The sequence below is a fragment of the Aotus nancymaae genome, unplaced genomic scaffold (genome assembly GCF_030222135.1).
Source record: "Aotus nancymaae isolate 86718 unplaced genomic scaffold, 86718_ANA_hifiasm-v0.15.2.pri h1tg000010l, whole genome shotgun sequence".
Taxonomy (NCBI): Eukaryota; Metazoa; Chordata; class Mammalia; order Primates; family Aotidae; genus Aotus; species Aotus nancymaae.
The window spans coordinates 35629364-35649198 of NW_026988421.1; the positions used below are offsets into that span (position 1 = coordinate 35629364).

The 19835-nt window shown below is 38.7% G+C and overlaps 1 protein-coding gene across 1 annotated transcript in view; it reads right to left on the reverse strand.

Annotated features, from left to right (window-relative positions):
- Nucleotides 1-19835, reverse strand: part of LOC110568730 (cytochrome P450 2C19) — a 70804-nt gene that overhangs the window by 13724 nt on the left and 37245 nt on the right. The window contains exon 6 of the mRNA XM_064374092.1: nucleotides 10669-10810. Coding sequence (XP_064230162.1) covers nucleotides 10669-10810 — 142 coding nt within the window. The remainder of the gene's footprint in view (nucleotides 1-10668; nucleotides 10811-19835) is intronic.

Genomic DNA, 19835 nt, shown 5'->3' on the forward strand with positions numbered 1-19835 from the left:
TTTGGAAACAAGCCAAATATCCATCAACAGACAAATGGATAAAGAAAATGTTGTAAATATACACAATGTAGTTCTATTCCGCCATTAAAAAAAAAATGAGATTCAGTCATTTGAAACATGAATGGAACTGGAGTTCATTACATTAAGTGAAATAAGCCAGGCCCAAAAAGACAAACAGCAAGGTTCTCACTTATTTGTGAGATCTAAAAATACAAGAATTGAACTAATGGACATAAAGTGTAGAAGGATGGTTATCAGAGACTCAAAAAGGTAGTGGGGGCGGGAGGGGAGATGGGGATGAATAAGACCTACTATTTGATAGCACAGCACTTAAAGAGTGTAATTGAATTGCTTGTAACTCAGAGAATAAGTGCTTGAGGGGATAAATAATTCATTCTCCATGGTATCCTTATTTCACACTGCATGCCTGTATCAAAAAATCTCATGTACCCCCACAAACATATTAATATATAACTACTATGTACCCATAAAAATTAAAAAATAAAAAAGGAAAAAAGATCAATCTGTACATACAATACATTAGTATGCAAGATAACTAATACAAATAAAATAATAAAATGTTTGAAAACATAAAGTAAGCATATAATTTAGTCATGAATTTACTGTCTGGGAAAATACTAGGAATTAATTTCATATCAGAATAATGTATGTTGTTTAAACGTTATACCATCAGATTTATGCATATATATGACTGTATATTTGTGCATCTGTGTGTGTGTGTGTGTGTGTGTGTGTGGTTGCAATTTGCAATGATATTCTCTTTATTCTCACACTTTCCAAATACACCATTTTGAACATTCTGCCAGCTTTTTCTGAAAATAAATTCACATTTCTAAAGAATCTCTGTTTCTATTTACTTATTTTTATAAATTATATTTAATAATTTTTTATTATGAGAGATGAGAATGTTAATCTCCATCTTCACTTCATATCTGAACACACCCTCAGATAGACACACTCACTTTTTCCACACTCCTTTTGCCAGAATATATTTAGATGGCAGTTTTTATGATAACAGTATTTACTGCTTACATCATTCTGACTACACAAATATGGTTCTCTGGTGAGACTGCTACGATTGCATTTTATTTTTAGTACTTTCTTGGATTTAACCACGTCTCTTCATTTCAATTTGTAATTTTCTGTTTTCCAAATTAGAATTATTACAAACGTTCAGGCAGGTGTTTGAAATTCCTTTTTTAATTATTGGGAACTCTCATAAAATCTGTCACATCTCTTTTGTTCCTGCTGTCTCCTCTCATTTCTGAACTATCCACCAGGTTCATTCTGAAGTAGACATTTTCTAGACCTGGTGCTAGACAGCCTCCCTGACACTCTCATTCTCCTACGTGATGTCTCCTGATTGCTGGAGCTCAGGACTTTCTCTAACTAGGTTTCAGACACTTGAATAAAGCACATTCTCCAATATTTTTCTGAGAAAGAGAAAATAGAACATAAAATTTTTGGGAAATATGCAAGTCTGAAAACACCCTATTTCTATTAATACACAAGATAATATTAACAGTTCCTCCTGAGAATTCTGAATCCTAATTTGTTCAACATGACCTGGTATACCTCTAAAAGTTTTTGTGATTTTTCCCTTTAATTCAGGTGTCCTGAAATTCCATGACCCTGTGGCTAGCAGTGTATATTTTCATCTCATACTCTGTTGGACATTGAAGAGAATTTTCTGTTAAGATGGCAAAAGAAAAATGTCATTTCTCTAGATCGGTTCCCTTTCTGCAGAATAAAGCTAGCTGCTGAATTTTAGGACACAAGATGAATAAAACAGCTAACAGTCTTTGAATTCAAGGAGAGGGCCCATACCAAATCTACCTTTCTGGCCTACACCTCATGCCTTTTCTGGCACTGTGCTGTGTTCCTGAGTACATGGCTTGTTAAGCTCAGTTTCTCTAAAGAGAGAGCCTCTTTTTTCTTAAGGGAGAAAATCAGTTACCTGATGAAAAGAGTTGTGGAGGAAACCTAGGTAGGAAGAGCCTCCTTTTCCAGCCTCATTCTCCACCATCTTTGACCCTTGGTACTTCCAAATACTAATATTGGGGGGATTTCAGGGACACTGATTAGCTTTTCCTCTTTATTAAATTTTCCTCCTCTCACTTTTTGGTTACAAGTTTATCCTCTCTGTACAGATTTGTCATCCCTCCATTTTCTCTCTGTGTTTTAGAAATTTGTTAAATTTGTTGACTATTTCCTGTAGTCTTCCTACCTTAAAGGATCTAAATGTCTAACATCCAAAATCTATAAAAGAACTTAAACAAATCCACACACAAACAACAAAAAAAATTCAACCAAAAATGGGCAAAGGACATGAACAGCCACTTCACAAAACATGACATACAAGCAGCCAAAAACATGGAAAAATGCTCAACGTCACTAATCATCAGAAAAATGCAAATCAAAGTCACAATGAGGTATCATCTCACACCAGTCAGACCGGCAATTATTAATATTAAAAAGTCCAAAAACGACACATGTTGGTGAGGTGCAGAGAAAAGAAAATGCTTTTACACTGTTGGTGGGTATGCAAACTAGTTTAGCCACTGTGGAAAACAGTTTGGATATTTTTGAAAGAACTTAAAATAGAACTACCAGTTGACCCAGCAATCCCACTATTGAGTATATGCCCCCACAAAAAACTAATTTATTCTATCAAAAAGACACACACACTAATATGTTCAGTGTAGTACTGTTCACAATAGCAAATAAATGGAATCAACTTAAGGGCCCATCAACAGTGGAATGTATAAAGAAAATATGGTTAATATACACTGATATGGTTAGGCTGTGTCCCCACCCAAATCTCATCTTGAATTGTAGCTCCCATAATTCCCACATGTCATGGGAGGGACACAATGGGAGGTAATTTAATCATGGGACAGGTCTTTCCCATGCTGTTCTCATGATAGTGAATAAGGCTCCAACAGAGACTTACTGTGAGGCCTTTCCATCTATGTGGAATTGAGAGTCCATTAAAACATTTTCTTTATAAATTACCCAGTCTCAGGTATGCCTTTATTAGGAACATGAGAACAGACTAATACACGCACCATGGAATACTATGCAGCCATAGAAAAGAACACAAATCATATCTTTGGCAGCAATACAGATGGAACAGGAGGCAATTATTCTAAGCAACCTAATACAAGAACAGAAAACCAAATACCACATGTTCTCACTTATAAGTGGGAGATACACATTGAATACACATGAATCTAAAGAGGGGAACAATAGACACTGAGGATCACTAGATGGGGGAGGGAGGCAGAGGATGTGGGCTGGAGAACCATCTGTTGGGTACTATGCTTACTGTAAGTGTGATGGAATAGTTGGGACCCCAAGCCTCAGTGTTACACAACTTACCCATGTAACCTGTATGTGTACTCTCTGATCTATAATAAAAGTTGAAAAAAATCTTCTACAGCTCTGTAGGCTAATAACTGTTCAAAAAAGGGCCTAATTCTTACTTGTAATTAGGTTATTGTCATTCCAATGGGGGATACTGACACGGCAAGGGCAGGGGGAGGATATTTCTTATCTGCAGCATAACCAAAAGTCTTTAAAAGTAAATTTCTAAAGTAAAGTTGTTCATAAAAGATAAAATTATCGACACCCCCCCCCAAAAAAATTCTCATTTTGTCCAACACCAATTTCATGGAAACTGTCTTAGGTACATCTTCTGCCTAAATGGAGCATTCTTTAGGTACCTCTTCTAGTAAACAGAATAATCTTTCTTATGAATCTAACTTTTTAGAATACTTATCAGACTAGAAATTCTCTCAGGCAACCTCACTACATTTCTAGGATTATCATTTACGCTTCAATAAGGAGAGTTTCCACTTTCCCTACTCCAGCATTTGAACCTGAAATTTTGAGTACGAGAAAAGTTATCTTCAAGAATATACTTGCTGTTCAAAATGGCCTTTTCATAATAAAACCAACATGCAATCCCAGGCCCATTTATGTTGTCTCTTTCTGCCATAAATCATTGTCCATGAAATCCAGACACACTGGACCAAAGCTCTATTGCTTTTGCTACTGCCATGTTGTCTCCATTTCTCTCAGTTATCTTCCTCTACTGTGCAAAGATCGCCCTTTTTTCTTTTTTTTTTCTTTTTTTTTTTTTTAATTGCATTTTAGGTTTTGGGGTACATGTGAAAAACATGCAAAGTTGTTGCATAGGTGCATTCATGGCAGTGTGATTTGCTGCCTCCCTCCCCCTCACCCATATCTGGCATTTCTCTCCATGCTATCCCTCCCCAACTCCCCACTCCCCCGCTGTTCCCCCTCCCCCCGAACAGACCCCCGTGTATAGTGCTCCCCTCCCTGTGTCCATGTGTTCTCCTTGTTCAACACCCGCCTATGAGTGAGAACATGTGGTGTTTGATTTTGTGTTCTTGTGTCAGTTTGCTGAGAATGATGTTTTCCAGGTTCATCCATGTCCCTACGAAGGATGTGAACTCCTCCTTTTTAATGGCTGCATAATATTCCATGGTGTATATGTGCCACATTTTTCCTGTCCAGTCTATCATCGATGGGCATTTGGGTTGGTTCCAGGTCTTTGCTATTGTAAACTGTGCTGCAATGAACATTCGTGTGCATGTGTCCTTATAGTAGAACGATTTATAATCCTTTGGATATATGCCCAGTAATGGGATTGCTGGGTCAAATGGAATTTCTATTTCTAGGTCCTTGAGGAATCGCCACACTGTTTTCCACAGTGGTTGAACTAATTTACACTCCCACCAACACTGTAAAAGTGTTCCTATTTCTCCACATCCTTTCCAGCATCTGTTTTCTCCAGATTTTTTAATGATCGCCATTCTAACTGGCGTGAGATGGTATCTCAAGGTAGTTTTGATTTGCATTTCTCTTATGACCAGTGATGATGAGCATTTTTTCATATGTTTGTTGGCCTCATGTATGTCTTCTTTTGTGAAGGATCTGTTCATATCCTTCACCCATTTTTGAATGGGCTTGTTTGATTTTTTCTTGTAAATCTTTTTTAGTTCATTGTAAATTCTGGATATCAGCCCTTTGTCAGATGGGTAGGCTGCAAAAATTTTTTCCCATTCTGTTGGTTGCCGATTCACTCTATTGACTGTTTCTTTTGCCGTGCAAAAGCTGTGGAGTTTGATTAGGTCCCATTTGTCTATTTTGGCTTTTGTGGCCAATGCTTTTGGTGTTTTGGTCATAAAGTCCTTGCCTACGCCTATGTCCTGAATGGTTTTGCCTAGGTTTTCTTCTAGTGTTTTTATGGTGTTAGGTCTTATGTTTAAGTCTTTAATCCATCTGGAGTCAATTTTAGTGTAAGGTGTCAGGAAGGGGTCAAGTTTCTGCTTTCTGCATATGGCTAGCCAGTTTTCCCAACACCATTTATTAAACAGGGAATCCTTTCCCCATTGCTTGTTTTTTTCATGTTTGTCAAAGATCAGGTGGTTGTAGATATGTTGTGTCACCTCCGATGCCTCTGTTCTGTTCCATTGGTCTATATCTCTGTTTTGGTACCAGTACCATGCTGTTTTGATTACTGTAGCCTTGTAGTAGAGTTTGATGTCCGGTAGTGTGATGCCTCCCGCTTTGTTCTTTTTGCTTAGAATTGACTTGGCTATGCGGGCTCTCTTTTGGTTCCATATGAAGTTTAAGGTGGTTTTTTCCAGTTCTGTGAGGAAGGTCATTGGTAGCTTGATGGGGATAGCATTGAATCTGTAAATTACTTTGGGCAGTATGGCCATTTTCATGATATTAATTCTTCCTAACCATGAACATGGAAGGTTTCTCCATCTGTTTGTGTCCTCTCTTATTTCGTTGAGCAGTGATTTGTAGTTCTCCTTGAAGAGGTCCTTTACGTTCCTTGTTAGTTGTATTCCTAGGTATTTTATTCTCTTTGTAGCAATTGTGAATGGCAGTTCGTTCTTGATTTGGCTCTCTTTAAGTCTGTTATTGGTGTATAGGAATGCTTGTGATTTTTGCACATTGATTTTGTATCCTGAGACTTTGCTGAAGTTGCTTATCAGTTTCAGGAGATTTTGGGCTGAGGTGATAGGGTCTTCTAGATATACAATCATGTCGTCTGCAAATAGAGACAATTTGACTTCCTCCTTTCCTAATCGAATACCCTTTATTTCTTTTTCTTGCCTGATTGCTCTGGCTAGAACTTCCAGTACTATATTGAATAGGAGTGGTGATAGAGGGCATCCTTGTCTAGTGCCAGATTTCAAAGGGAATGCTTCCAGTTTTTGCCCATTCAGTATGATATTGGCTGTCAGTTTGTCATAAATAGCTTTTATTATTTTGAGATACGTTCCGTCGATACCTAGTTTATTGAGAGTTTTTAGCATAAAGGGCTGTTGAATTTTGTCAAAGGCCTTCTCTGCATCAATTGAGATAATCATGTGGTTTTTGTCTTTGGTTCTTTTTATGTGGTGAATTACATTTATAGACTTGCGTATATTGAAACAGCCTTGCATCCCCAGGATGAATCCTACTTGATCATGGTGGATAAGCTTTTTGATGTGCTGTTGTAATCGGCTTGCCAGTATTTTATTGAAGATTTTTGCATCTATGTTCATCATGGATATTGGCCTGTAGTTTTCTTTTCTTGTTGATTCTCTGCCGGGTTTTGGTATGAGGATGATGTTGGTCTCATAAAATGATTTGGGAAGGATTCCCTCTTTTTGGATTATTTGGAATAGTTTCAGTAGGAATGGTACCAGTTCCTCTTTGTATGTCTGGTAGAATTCGGCTGTGAAACCATCTGGGCCTGGGCTTTTTTTGGGTGGTAGGCTCTTAATTGCTGCCTCGACTTCAGACCTTGTTATTGGTCTATTCAGGGTTTCGACTTCTTCCTGGTTTAGGCTTGGGAAGAGGCAACTGTCCAGGAATTTATCCATTTCTTCCAGGTTTTCTAGTTTAAGTGCATAGAGTTGTTTGTAATAATCTCTGATGATGGTTTGAATTTCTCTGGCATCTGTGGTGATATCCCCTTTATCATTTTTTACTGCATCTATTTGGTTATTCTCTCTTTTCTTTTTTATTAGTCTGGCTAGTGGTCTGTCTATTTTGTTGATCTTTTCAAAAAACCAGCTCCTGGATTTATTGATTTTTTGAAGGGTTTTTCGTGTCTCTATCTCCTTCAATTCTGCTTTGATCTTAGTTATTTCTTGTCTTCTGCTAGGTTTTGAGTTTTTTTGATCTTGCTCCTCTAGCTCTTTCAATATTGACTATAGAGTGTCAATTTTAGATCTCTCCTTTCTTCTCATGTGGGCACCTATTGCTATATATTTTCCTCTAGAGACTGCTTTAAATGTGTCCCAGAGATTCTGGTATGTGGTGTCTTCATTCTCGTTGGTTTCGAAGAACATCTTTATTTCTGCCTTCATTTCAGTGTTTATCCAGTCAACATTCAGGAGAAAGTTGTTCAAGTTCCATGAGGCTGTGCGGTTCTGGGTTGGCTTCTGAATTCTGAGTTCTAACTTGATTGCACTGTGGTCTGAGAGACTGTTTGTTATGGTTTCCGTTCTTTTGCATTTGCTGAGGAGTGATTTACTTCCAATTATGTGGTCAATTTTAGAGTAGGTGTGATGTGGTGCTGAGAAGAATGTATATTCTGTGGATTTGGGGTAGAGAGTTCTGCAAATGTCTATTAGGTTTGCTTGTTCCAGGTCTGAGTTCAAGTCCTGGATATCCTTGTTAATTTTCTGTCTCGTTGATCTGTCTAATATTGACAACGGGGTGTTGAAGTCTCCCACTATTATTGTGTGGGAGTCTAGGTCTCTTTGTAAGTCTTTAAGAACTTGCCTTATGTATCTAGGTGCTCCTGTATTAGGTGCATATATATTTAGGATCGTTAGCTCTTCTTGTTGCATTGATCCTTTTACCATTATGTAATGTCCTTCTTTGTCTCTTTTGATCTTTGTTGCTTTAAAGTCTATTTTATCAGAGATGAGAATTGCAACTCCTGCTTTTTTTTGTTCTCCATTTGCTTGGTAAATCTTCCTCCATCCCTTTATTTTGAGCCTTTGTGTATCCTTGCTTGTGAGGTGGGTTTCCTGGATACAGCACACTGATGGGTTTTGGCTTTTTATCCAATTTGCCAATCTGTGTCTTTTGATTGGGGCATTTAGTCCGTTTACATTTAGGGTTAATATTGTTATGTGTGAATTTGATCCTGTCATTTTGATGCTAGGTGGCTGTTTTTCCCATTGGTTGATGCAGATTCTTCATTGTGTTGATGCTCTTTACCATTTCGTGCATTTTTGGAGTGGCTGGTACTGGTTGTTTTTTTCTATGTGTAGTGCCTCCTTCAGGAGTTCTTGTAAAGCTGGTCTGGTGGTGGTGAAATCTCTGAGTGCTTGCTTGTTCTCCAAGGATTTTATTTTTCCTTCACTTATGAAGCTTAGTTTGGCTGGATATGAAATTCTGGGTTGAAAGTTCTTTTCTTTAAGGATGTTGAATATCGGCCCCCACTCCCTTCTGGCCTGTAGGGTTTCTGCTGAGAGATCTGCTGTAAGTCTGATGGGCTTCCCTTTGTGGGTAACCCGACCTTTCTCTCTGGCTGCCCTTAGTATTTTCTCCTTCATTTCAACCCTGGTGAATCTGATGATTATGTGCCTTGGGGTTGCTCTTCTAGAGGAATATCTTTGTGGTGTTCTCTGTATTTCCTGGACTTGAATATTGGCCTGCCTTGCTAGGTTGGGGAAGTTTTCCTGGATAATATCCTGAAGAGTATTTTCCAGCTTGGATGCATTCTCTTCGTCACATTCAGGTACACCTATCACATGTAGATTAGGTCTTTTCACATAGTCCCATATTTCTTGTTGACTCTGTTTATTCCTTTTTACCCTTTTTTCTCTAATCTTGCCTTCTCGTTTTATTTCACTGAGTTGATCTTCGACCTCTGATATCCTTTCTTCTGCTTGGTCAATTCGGCTGTTGAAACTTGTGCATGTTTCGCGAAGTTCTCGTGTTGTGTTTTTCAGCTCCATCAATTCACTCATATTCCTCTCTAAGTTGTCCATTCTCGTTAACATTTCGTCAAGTCTTTTTTCAAGGTTCTTAGTTTCTTTGCATTGGGTTAGAACATGTTCTTTTAGCTCACGGAAGTTTCTTATTATCCACTTTCTGAAAGCTGATTCTGTCATTTCATCACGCTCATTCTCCATCCAGTCTTGTTCCCTTGCTGGTAAGGAGTTGTGCTCCCTTGTAGTAGGAGAGGTGTTCTGGTTTTGGGTGTTTTCATCCTTTTTGCGCTGGTTTCTTCCCATCTTTGTGGATTTATCCACCTATCGACTTTGTAGTTGCTGTCTTTCTGATTTTGGTAATTTTAAGTCTGCAGTAGCTGAACTCATAAACCCCCTTTTCTTCCCCCTAGGTGGTCTGTCCCAGGGAATTAGGGCGTTATGATTTTCCGCTGTTGCAATGGTTTTCCCTGCCCACAAGGTGGCAGCCTAGTCACACTCAGCCTGCAGAGGCTTCGTTGAGCTGCAGTGGGCAAATTGTCCTGGGAACTGCAGGGTGTTTCCCGGTGGGTGACGCCCCTCCTCCACAGAGCTAGACTGTCCCGTGTTCAGCCGTGTTTCCGGAGGTGTCCTCTTTGCTGGGGAATCTCTTGGGTTGAGTCCTTGCCTCAGCTCCCCTTGCTGGCCCAGAGGGGATCCGGTCTCGCTCACTCTGCACAAGGGGCCGCTGCTCCCTGCCTCGGGTGCAGGCAGAGCAGCGGCGCTGGCAACCCGTGGAGCTTTTCCACCTGTGAATCTCCTGGTCTGTGGGCAGTAAAAATCCGCTGCCCTGTGAGCTGCTGCATCAGCCAAAGCAGCGGCTCTGAGATTCGTGGCGCGCCCTTGCCCGGGAGTGTCCTGGCTTGAATCCCTGCTTCAGCTCCCCTTGCTGGCTCAGAGGTGATTCAGTCTCTCTCACTCTGTACGTGGATCCGCCGCCCCCCACCTCAGGGCGTAGGCCGAGGGGCGCGCCGCTCCGCTCAAACCAGCGGCGCTGGTGACCCGTGCGGCTCCTCCTCCTGTTAATCCCCTGGTCTGTGGTCAGTAAAAATCTGTCTGGAAATGCGGCGTCCACTCACCCTCTGCGCCTTCTTTCGGAGCTGCGATCCAGACTTCCACCTAATTGGCCATCTTGAAAACCTCCTCCCCTTTTTTCTTTATTTTTCTCTTTCTCTTTTTTTTTCTGAGACAAAATCTCACTCTGTCACCCAGGCTGGTGTGCAGTGGCACAATCTTGGTACACTACAACCTCTGCCTTCCAGATTTATGTGATTCCTGTGCCTCAGCCTTCTAAGTAGCTGAGATTACAGCTGTATGCCATCATTCCTCGCTAAGCTTTGTATTTTTAGTAGAGATGGGATTTGGCCATGTTGACAAGGTTGGTCTTGAACTCTTGGCCTCAAGTGATCCACCAGCCTTGGCCTCCCAAAGTGCTAGGATTACAGGTGTGCCACTGTGCCAGACCAAGATATCTCATTCTAATCATACCATTAAATTGGAACAGAATACAGCTGGGAATACAGAAGTTTAAATAAGGAAGCTTCTCTAAGAGAAACAGGAAGGAGAAAACTAGCAGCACCTTCCCTACATCTTTTCTGAAAATCAGTTAACTCATCATCTGTGATCATACCTGTGACTTCCGGGTGCTTCAGCAGGAGAAGGAGAGCATATCTCAGGGTTGTGCTTGTCGTCTCTGTCCCAGCTCCAAACAAGTCAAATGCAGTGTGTACCAAGTTTTCAATAGTGAATTCAGACTGTTGGTTATGCTCTTCCTAGGAATGATTTGATACAATTATGTGACAAATTATTTACCAGCATCTCTGATTACAATGAATTCAAAATTACTCACATTGTTATATAGTTACCAACATAGAAACTGTAAAGCGTGGTACTAGAAAAAAATACTGTATGGTGTAGCAGAGGCTGTAGACCAACTGGCCTGAACTTTATTTCCTACTCCTTTATTCCATGCTTGCCAAAAATTTCCATTTATCAGACTCTTTGCAGCTGAGTCACATAGCATATTTTTTGCCAAAGAAAATATAAGCAGAAGGTCTCTAGATCCACTTCCTCTATTTCCTCTTCCATACTCAAAACACAAATGTAAAGTCAGAGATAGAGTAGACTCCCATCCTGGGATTTAATCATGAAAATGAAGGTGTGTATACTAAATATAGTGGAAAAATAGAAGGCACTTGACTCTCTGCTGCTTTGGGGCTGCTATATTATTCCTAGATTGCTCCACTGTGAGACTCCCTGTATTTGAGGTAAATAAGGACATTATCTGTTAAAACCATTATTACCTCTAGACAACCACAATCAAAATTAATAAAAATAGGTAAATTAGGGACATATCATTAGATTCTATGAGCCTGATTCAAAAGTCTGCAATTATCTTCTTCTGTCAGAAAGGTACATGGACTCAATATTGCCTGTAGATTCATTATAAAGTTGAAATTTTGTAAAAACTAGTATGAAAAAAGCAATATGACAACTAAACCTATAATAAATTATAGAAAAAGATAATGGGTTTACAAAGACAAGATGGGCCCACACTACTGTAATCTAGATGGGAGGCAACAGACAACTTGTTCTAGTGTGTAAGTAGTACAGGAACAAATAAAAATATACAAAATGAGGAGAAATGACAATGATGAAGATGAAGAATGAAAACATTAATTGCCCACAGGGGATAAAGCAGAGAGTAAGGCTTATGCATATGCCAAGGCTCAGAGACTGGAGTTCTCATAATTTGGAAGTTAGGAGAAAAAAAACAGTGGATAAGGAATACTTAGTTTGAATTAGGACTGAGGTATTGATATGACACAAAATTGACAACAATAAGGGGACAGTTTTGAATGTTGAGTACAAGAGATAATCAGCATACAAAAACATATTACTTTCTAACCAGTCCCTAGGCCAGCATTAAATTAATGATGAATTTAGAATCTCCAAGTGACCTGTGTCATGTTGAATATTGTGTAATCAACACCACTGAAATAGACTAAATCCTCTCACATGTGTACTTACTAGACAAAGACAGTCCTCTTTCTTGGTAACATCAGCTTTATTCAGTTTTCTAAGCTTGTCATGTTAAAAATTACTTATTTTTTTTGAGACAGAGTCTAACTAACATTTTTGGACTGTATCTATTTGGGGATCTCTGAGCTTCTTGTATCAAGATACCAAAATCTCTTGCAAGACTTGCAAAATTTTCAGCTTTTATTTTGGTAGTAAGTTTCCTTTGCCTTCGGACTCTCTTTGCCTCAGTAAAAGGTAAAATTTAGCTCTTTGGTGGCTTCATGATGTCCTAAATTACATAGGCTTTTTAAATTCTTTTTCTTTTTTTCTGTCTGACTAGGTTATTTCAAAAGATCCATCTTCAAGTTCTAAAAGCTTTTTTCTGCTTGATCTACTTTATTGTTGAAGCTTTTAAATTTTTTATTTCATTCATTAAATTCTTCAGTTCCAGGATTTCTGTATAGTTCTCTTTTTTTTCTTTTTTTAAATTTTTTTGAGATGAGATCTCACTATGCTGCCCAGACTGGCCTTGAACTCCTAGGCTCAAGCAATACTTCTACCTCAGCCTCCTGAGTAGCTGAGATCACAGGCATCCATCTCTGCACCTGGTTAACTTCTTATTGTAATCTGTTGTTGATAAAATATTGCATTTCTTTGAAGGTGTCATCCTTCATTGCTTTTTCATGTTGTGTCATCACATTCATACTCGCACATCTTGTGTAACAGTCACTTCTTCCAATTTTTTGGATTGACTTTTATAAGGAAAGACTTCTTCCTAAAGATGTAGCTATGGTGTTGGTTTTGTAGGGCACTTTAGCTTTTATTCTGAGTATGTGAAATAGTGCAGTTTCTGTATGATTTTTTCAACTGTAAACAGCATCAGCAGTGTTTGTGATTTTTCTCAATGCCTAGGCTATTCTTGGGCCCTGAACATTGTATGCAAGTAACAGTGTCAGTGAATCCAAGTGGGCTGTTTCTTGGGACTCTAGGCAGCTTGTTTGAGGGGCAGCAGTGGCAGTGGTGAGTGGATAGGCAGTTTTTTCACCCTTGGACGGCATGTATGACATAGGCTATGGTCCTAGCCATGGCAAGACAATCCTTAGGCCTCCAAACAGCATGTACTTGTGTAAGCAGAGGCAGTGATGAGCTTGGCAGGCCAGTGCCCCGGCCCCTAGGTGGCATATGTGGATGAGCGTCAGTTGTAATGATAGTGTCAGGCAGAAAAGGACCATCCTCAGGCCCCCAGGAGGAGTGCACAGATGTTAGTCATTGTGGATGCGGAAGGATGAACGCCAGGTCTTTGGGCAGCTTGCTCAGGCACTACAGGGCAGGAGGTTCCAGGATGAGCAGAACTGTCTGCTGGCCAGTGGTGGTGCACATGGATGTAGGCTATGGTGGCCAAAACTAAGTAATTCCAAGGCCCCCAGAAAGATTGTTCAGGTGACAGCCAAAGTGGCAGCAGTGAGTGAGAAGAACCCATCCTCAAGGCAAATGCAAATACACTAAGGCTTTACTGCTGGTGTGTCAGGGTTGCAGCCAGTGGCAGAAATGCAGGCAGGTGGTTCACAGTTTTGTGGAGTGTGTGTTTCACCCCCTAGCAGCAATGACTCTGGTGGAAATGGCAGCAACAGCAAGGAGAGCCACCCTCAGGACATATACAAGTGCTCATCAACCCAGCTACTGGGGTTTGGGGTCACTGACACTGATGCATTCTTCCATCCCCACTGGAGGCTGCAGGTGGAGAGACTCTATCCTCAGGGCACATGTTCCTGCTAGTGGTGGGGTTGCTAATAGTGGCATCAACCAAAGGCAGGCAGGTTTTAGACCCCAAGGAAAATGCACTTTCACTTCTATTTTCCTGGAAGCAGCCTCCCCTGGTGCCGCACTACTTGTTTTCTGGTGTGCAGGACATTGTGTGTGGTAAAGTGTTTGAGACCCTGCTGCTCCAAAGGATCTAACCAGTGTCACAAGACTGCAGCCCTCTGGGTAGATGCAGGGAGAAGTTAATAGGGACTCAGAAGTGTGAAGATGCAAGTGCTATTAGGACCCAAGACAGGATGCAATCCGGTGGGAGATGGGCTTTCAAAATGACACCATGTTCTAGCTGCTTAAGATATGAGAGGTGTGTGGCCCAGAGTTTCCTCTCTGTATCAATGCCATCATACAGTCTCCAGGCAGTACCCTATGCTAGTCGTAGGGCCTGTGAGGGCCAAGTGGCTCTCCCATGCCGAGGTATGAAGGAGTCTGTGATGGAAATGTAGACCACTAGGGATCTTTCACTTATCTTTTTTCCCACACTAATGAGACTCTCTGGACTTCCAACTGATCCCAGCCTAGCTGGCTGCCTCACTTTCCACTCCTTCCATGCCTTGGTGTTTCCTGTTTTTTATGTCTAATTCCAGTGTTCTCAGATTCTCTATTTGAAGTGTGATATTCTACTTGTTATTTTCTTCTTTGTGAAGAATGCAAGTGCCAGATGCTTTCAGTCAGCCATCTTGAAGCTCCTTCTCTCTTCCCTTAAGCATTTCTTGTAGGACTGGTATACTGGTGATAAACTCCTTCAGTTTTTGTTTTTCTGGAAAATAATTTATTCCTCCTTCATTTAGAAAGGATAATTGAGCTCAATATATTATACTTCAGTGGCAAGGGTTTTTTTTTTTTTCTGTCAGCACATTATATACATTATTCCATTCTCTACTGGCATGTAAGGTTTCTTCTGATAAATCTGCTATTAGCCTGATGAGGATTGCCTTATGTGTGACATGATACTTTTACTGTTTTTAGAATTTTCTGCCTGACATTTGACAGTTTGATTTTAATGTGCTTCAGAAAGAACTTTTTGGTTAAATTTACTTGAAATCTTCCTGTATCAAGTTGCATACATCACTTTTAAGACATGAGGAATTTTTAGTAATTTTTTAATTAAGTATGTTTTCTATGCCCTTTTGCATCTCTTCTCCTTCTGCAATTCCCAAAACTTGAATATGTGTTTCCTTGATAATGTTCTGTATGTCATATAGATTTTATTTTTCCATTTTTTGGTCTTACTGAGTTATTTCCTTTTTAATTTTATTTCTATATTTCAGAAAACCTACTTGAATATACTTTGAAACAAGAGTACAACAAAATAGAATATACTTCAAATGTTGAATATACAAACTATTATAGTTCAAATCTGAACACTGGTACTTTCACTAATAAACTTCAAACTAAAACAGAAAAAAAAAGAAACAAAACTCCAGGTATTAGAGCTATCTGACAAAAATTTATGCTGAGCCTGAACTTCAAATTGATAGTAGAACTAAAAGTGATATGTCTGCATGAATTCCAGGGATAAGTGAGTGATACAGGCATGTTACAGCAAAAGGCCAGAGCCAACTGTTAATTTGTCTGAAATTTATAAACTGACAACCTAAACTACCATATAAAATGTTACATGTAAACTCTATAACAATACTGTGCTAGGTACAAGATTTTTAAAATTTTTCTTTTAAGAAAAAAGTTTTACATAAACAAGCCATTAGCTTATTTCAAGAAAGAAAACCAAAAATTAGTCTAAGGCCTTTGATTTAAATCAGCTTAAGCTATGATACATAGCAGTACATCATAAAGCTTATCCACACAAACAAGTAGGCTTTATACCTGGGATGCAAGATTGGTTTAGCATAGGCAAATCAATAAATGTAATTTATCACACAAATACAACTAAAGGCAAAAACCACATGACTATCTCAATAGATACGCAAGAGACATTCAATAAAATTTAACATCCATTTATGTTAAAACCTCTCAATAAATTAGGTATTGAAGGAACATACCTGTATTATACTTGTTCTCACACTGATATAGAGAATTACCTGAGACTGGGTAATTTATAAAGAAAAGAGGTTTAATTGACTCACAGTTCCACATGGCTGAGGAAGCCTCAGGAATCTTACAATCATGGCAGAAGATGAAGGAGGAACAGGGCATGTCTTACATGGCTGCAGGAGACAGTGAGTCAGTGGGAAACTGCCACAGACTTTTAAATGAACAGATCTCATGAGAACTCATTATCATGATAAAAGCAAAGGGGAAATATGCTCCCATCAGTCAGTCACCTTCCACCAGGCCCCTCCCATAACATGTGGGAATTACCATTTGAAATGAGATTTGGGTGGAGACACAGAGCCAAACCATATCAATACCACAAAATAATAAGAGCTATATATGACAAACTCAGAGCTAACATCATACTGAACGGACAAAAGTTGGAAGCATTCCCCTTGAAAACTGGCACAAGACAAGGATACTCTTTCTCACCACTCCCATTCAACACAAGTACTGGAAGTCCTAGCCAGACAATCAGGCAAGAGAAGGATATAAAGGGCATCCAAATAGAAATGGAGGAAGTTAAACTATCCCTGTTTGCAGATGACATAACCCTATATCTAGAAAACCCCATAATCTCATCCCAAATGCTCCTTAAGCTGATAAACAACTCACAGCACAGTCTCTGGATATAAAATCAATTGCAATATTCACTAACATCCCTATAGACCAACAACAGCAAAGCTAAGAGCCAAATCAGAAACAAATTGCCATTCACAACTGCCACCAAAAAAGAATAAAATACCTAGGAATACAACTAACAGGGAAGTAAAAGATCTCTACAAGAACTACAAAATACCGCTCAAAGAAATCAGAGATGACACAAATGGAAAAGCATATCATGTTCATGGATAGGAAGAATAAATGTTGTTAAAATGACCAAACTGCTCAAAGAAACTTACAAATTCAATGCTATTCTTCTTAAACTACCACTGACATTATTCACAGAACTAGAACAATTGATTATAAAATTCACATGGAATTAATAATTGGCCCAAATAGCCAAAGCAATTCTAAGCAAAAAGAACAAAGCTGGAGACATCATTCTACTAGACTTCAAACTATACTGCAAGTCTACTGTAACAAAAACAGCATAAACTGGTACAAAACCATAGTCATAGACAAATGCAACAGAATAGAGAACTCAAAACTAAGACTGCACAGATATAGCCATCTGATTTTTGACAAGCCTGGCAAAAACAAGCAATGGGGAAAGAATTATCTATTTCATAAGTGCTGCTGGGAGAACTGGCTAGCCATATACAGAAAATTGAAATTGGAACCCTTCCTTACACCTTATACAAAAATTAACTCAAGATGGGTTAAAGACTTAAATGTAAAACCCAAAACTATAAAAATCATGGAAGACAACCCAGGCAATACCGGTATATTCTGGACATAGGCACAGGCATATTTCACGGCAAAGACACCAAAAGCAATTGCAACAAAAGCAAAAATTGACAAATGGAATCTAAATAAAGAGCTTCTGCGCAGCAAAAGAAACTAGGAACAGAATGAACAACCTATAGAATGGGATAAAAAATATTGCAAACTATGTATCTGACAAAGATCTAGTGTCCATTATCTATCAGGAACTAAAACAAATTTACAAGAAAAAAATTTTTGAATTAAACCCCATTAAAAAGTGGACAAAGACATAAACAGACACTTTTCAAAAGAAGACATACATATGGCCAACAATCATATGAAAAAAATCCCAACATCACTGATTATTAAAAAAAATGCAAATTAAAACCACAATGAGATACCATCTTACACCATTCAGAATGGTTATTACCAAAAAGCCATAAAATAGATGCTAGCAAGGTTATGGAGAAAAAGAAATGCTTATACACTGATGGTGGGTGTGTAAATTTGTTCAACTATTGTGGAAAACAGAGTAGCAACTTCTCAAAGACTTAAAGGCAGAAATATCATTTGATCCAGCAATCCCATTACTGGGTATATACCCAAAGGAATAGAAATCATTCTATTATAAAGACACATGCACACGTATGTTCATCACAGCACTATTCACAGTAGCAAAGATATCAAATCCACCTACATGCCCATCGGTGTTAGAGTAAATAAAGAAAATCTGGTACATATACATCATGGAATACTATGAAGCCATAAACAACAATGGGATCATGTCTTCTGCAGGAACATGGAGGAAGCTGGAGGCCATTATCCTTAGCAAATTAATGCAGGGAACAGAAAACCAAATACTGCATGTTCTCACTTATAAGTGTGAGCCAAAAGATGAGAATACATGAACACCTAGAGGGGAACAACACATGCTGGGGCCTATAGGAGGGTGGAGGATGGGAGAAGGGAGAGGATTGAGAAAAATAACTAGTGAGTTCTAGGCTTAATACTCAGATGATGAAACAATCTCTACAACGAACCCCCATTACACAAGTTTAGTTGTATAACAAACCTGCACATGTACCCCTGAACTTAAAATAAAAGTTATGGAAACAAAAGAAAGGAAAGTAGTGGAAAGAATATGAGACTAAAATTAGGCTGGGATATACTGTTGGAATGTTCAAGATCAGGGTGAAAAGGTGGTATTCTCTAACTGTAATGTGGAAATTAGCACTGAGAAAACTAAAACCGATGAAAACAAAATATGTGTTGCAATACAGCTTGAGTCCTACAGTCCTATATTCAAAACAAAATTTTTGCAACATATGATTGTTGACCTATGTTCAGAATGGTATTGCCTAGGTTGTCTTCCTGTATTTTTATAGTTTTAGGTTTTACATTTAAGTCTTTTACCCATCTTGAGTTAGTTTTTGTATAAGGTGTACAATTTTCTGTATATGGCTAGCCAGTTCTCCCAGCACCATTTATGAAATAGATAATCCATTCCCCATTGCTTGTTTTTCATAAAGTAAATGGATATGGGATAAAGAGAAAATCATCTCTGATTTATTGGTCTAAGTGTTTCTGGAAATTATCAAAAGAGAATAAATAAGTAACCCCAAAGTTAAATAAAACAATACAAAGCAAAATAGTGCCATAAGCCCTAAGCAGTACAATTAGGTGAGAGAAATGAATAAGAGGCATTCAAATTTAAAAAGGTAAGCTAAGTTTCTCCTGATTAAATATAACAGTCTTATCTAGAGAAACTCCTAATACACCAACAGTGTATTAGTCTGTTTTCACATTGCTATGAAGAATTACATAAGTCTAGGTAATTTATGAAAAAAGAGGTTTAATTGACTTACAGTTCCATAAGCTAATAGGAAGAATGACTGGAAAGCCTCAGGAAACTGAAAATCATGGCAAAAGGTGAAAGGAAAGCAAGAAACTTTTTCACGTGGTGAAAGGAGAAAGAGCGAGGAAAAGGGGAAGTACAAAACATTTTTAAAACATTAGATCTCATGAGAACTCACTCATTATCATTAGAACAGCAAGGAAGAAATCCACCTCCATTTTCCAGCTAGAGACACAAGTTGAAACCATGTTATACAGTAAATCCATCTTTTACAAAGGTGGCAAGAACATACACTGGGAAAAAGACAGTCTCTCTAAGAAATAGTGCTGGGGAAACTGGATATCCATATGCAGGAATAAAAACTACCCCCATATCTTGCCATAGGCAAAAACAAAATCAAAATTGACTAAAGACTTCAATGTAAGACCTCAAACTACAGAACTGCTGCAAGAAAACGTTGAGAAAACTCTCCAGCATATTAGACTGGGCAAAGAATTCCTGAGTAATACCCCACAGGAACATGCAACCAAATCAAAAATGGACAAATGGAATTTTATCAAGTTAAAAAGTTTCAACACAGCAAAGAATACAATCAACAAAGTGAAGAGATAACCCACAGATAGGGAGAAAATAATTGCAAACTACCCCTCTAACAGGGAATTAACCACCAGAATATATAAGGA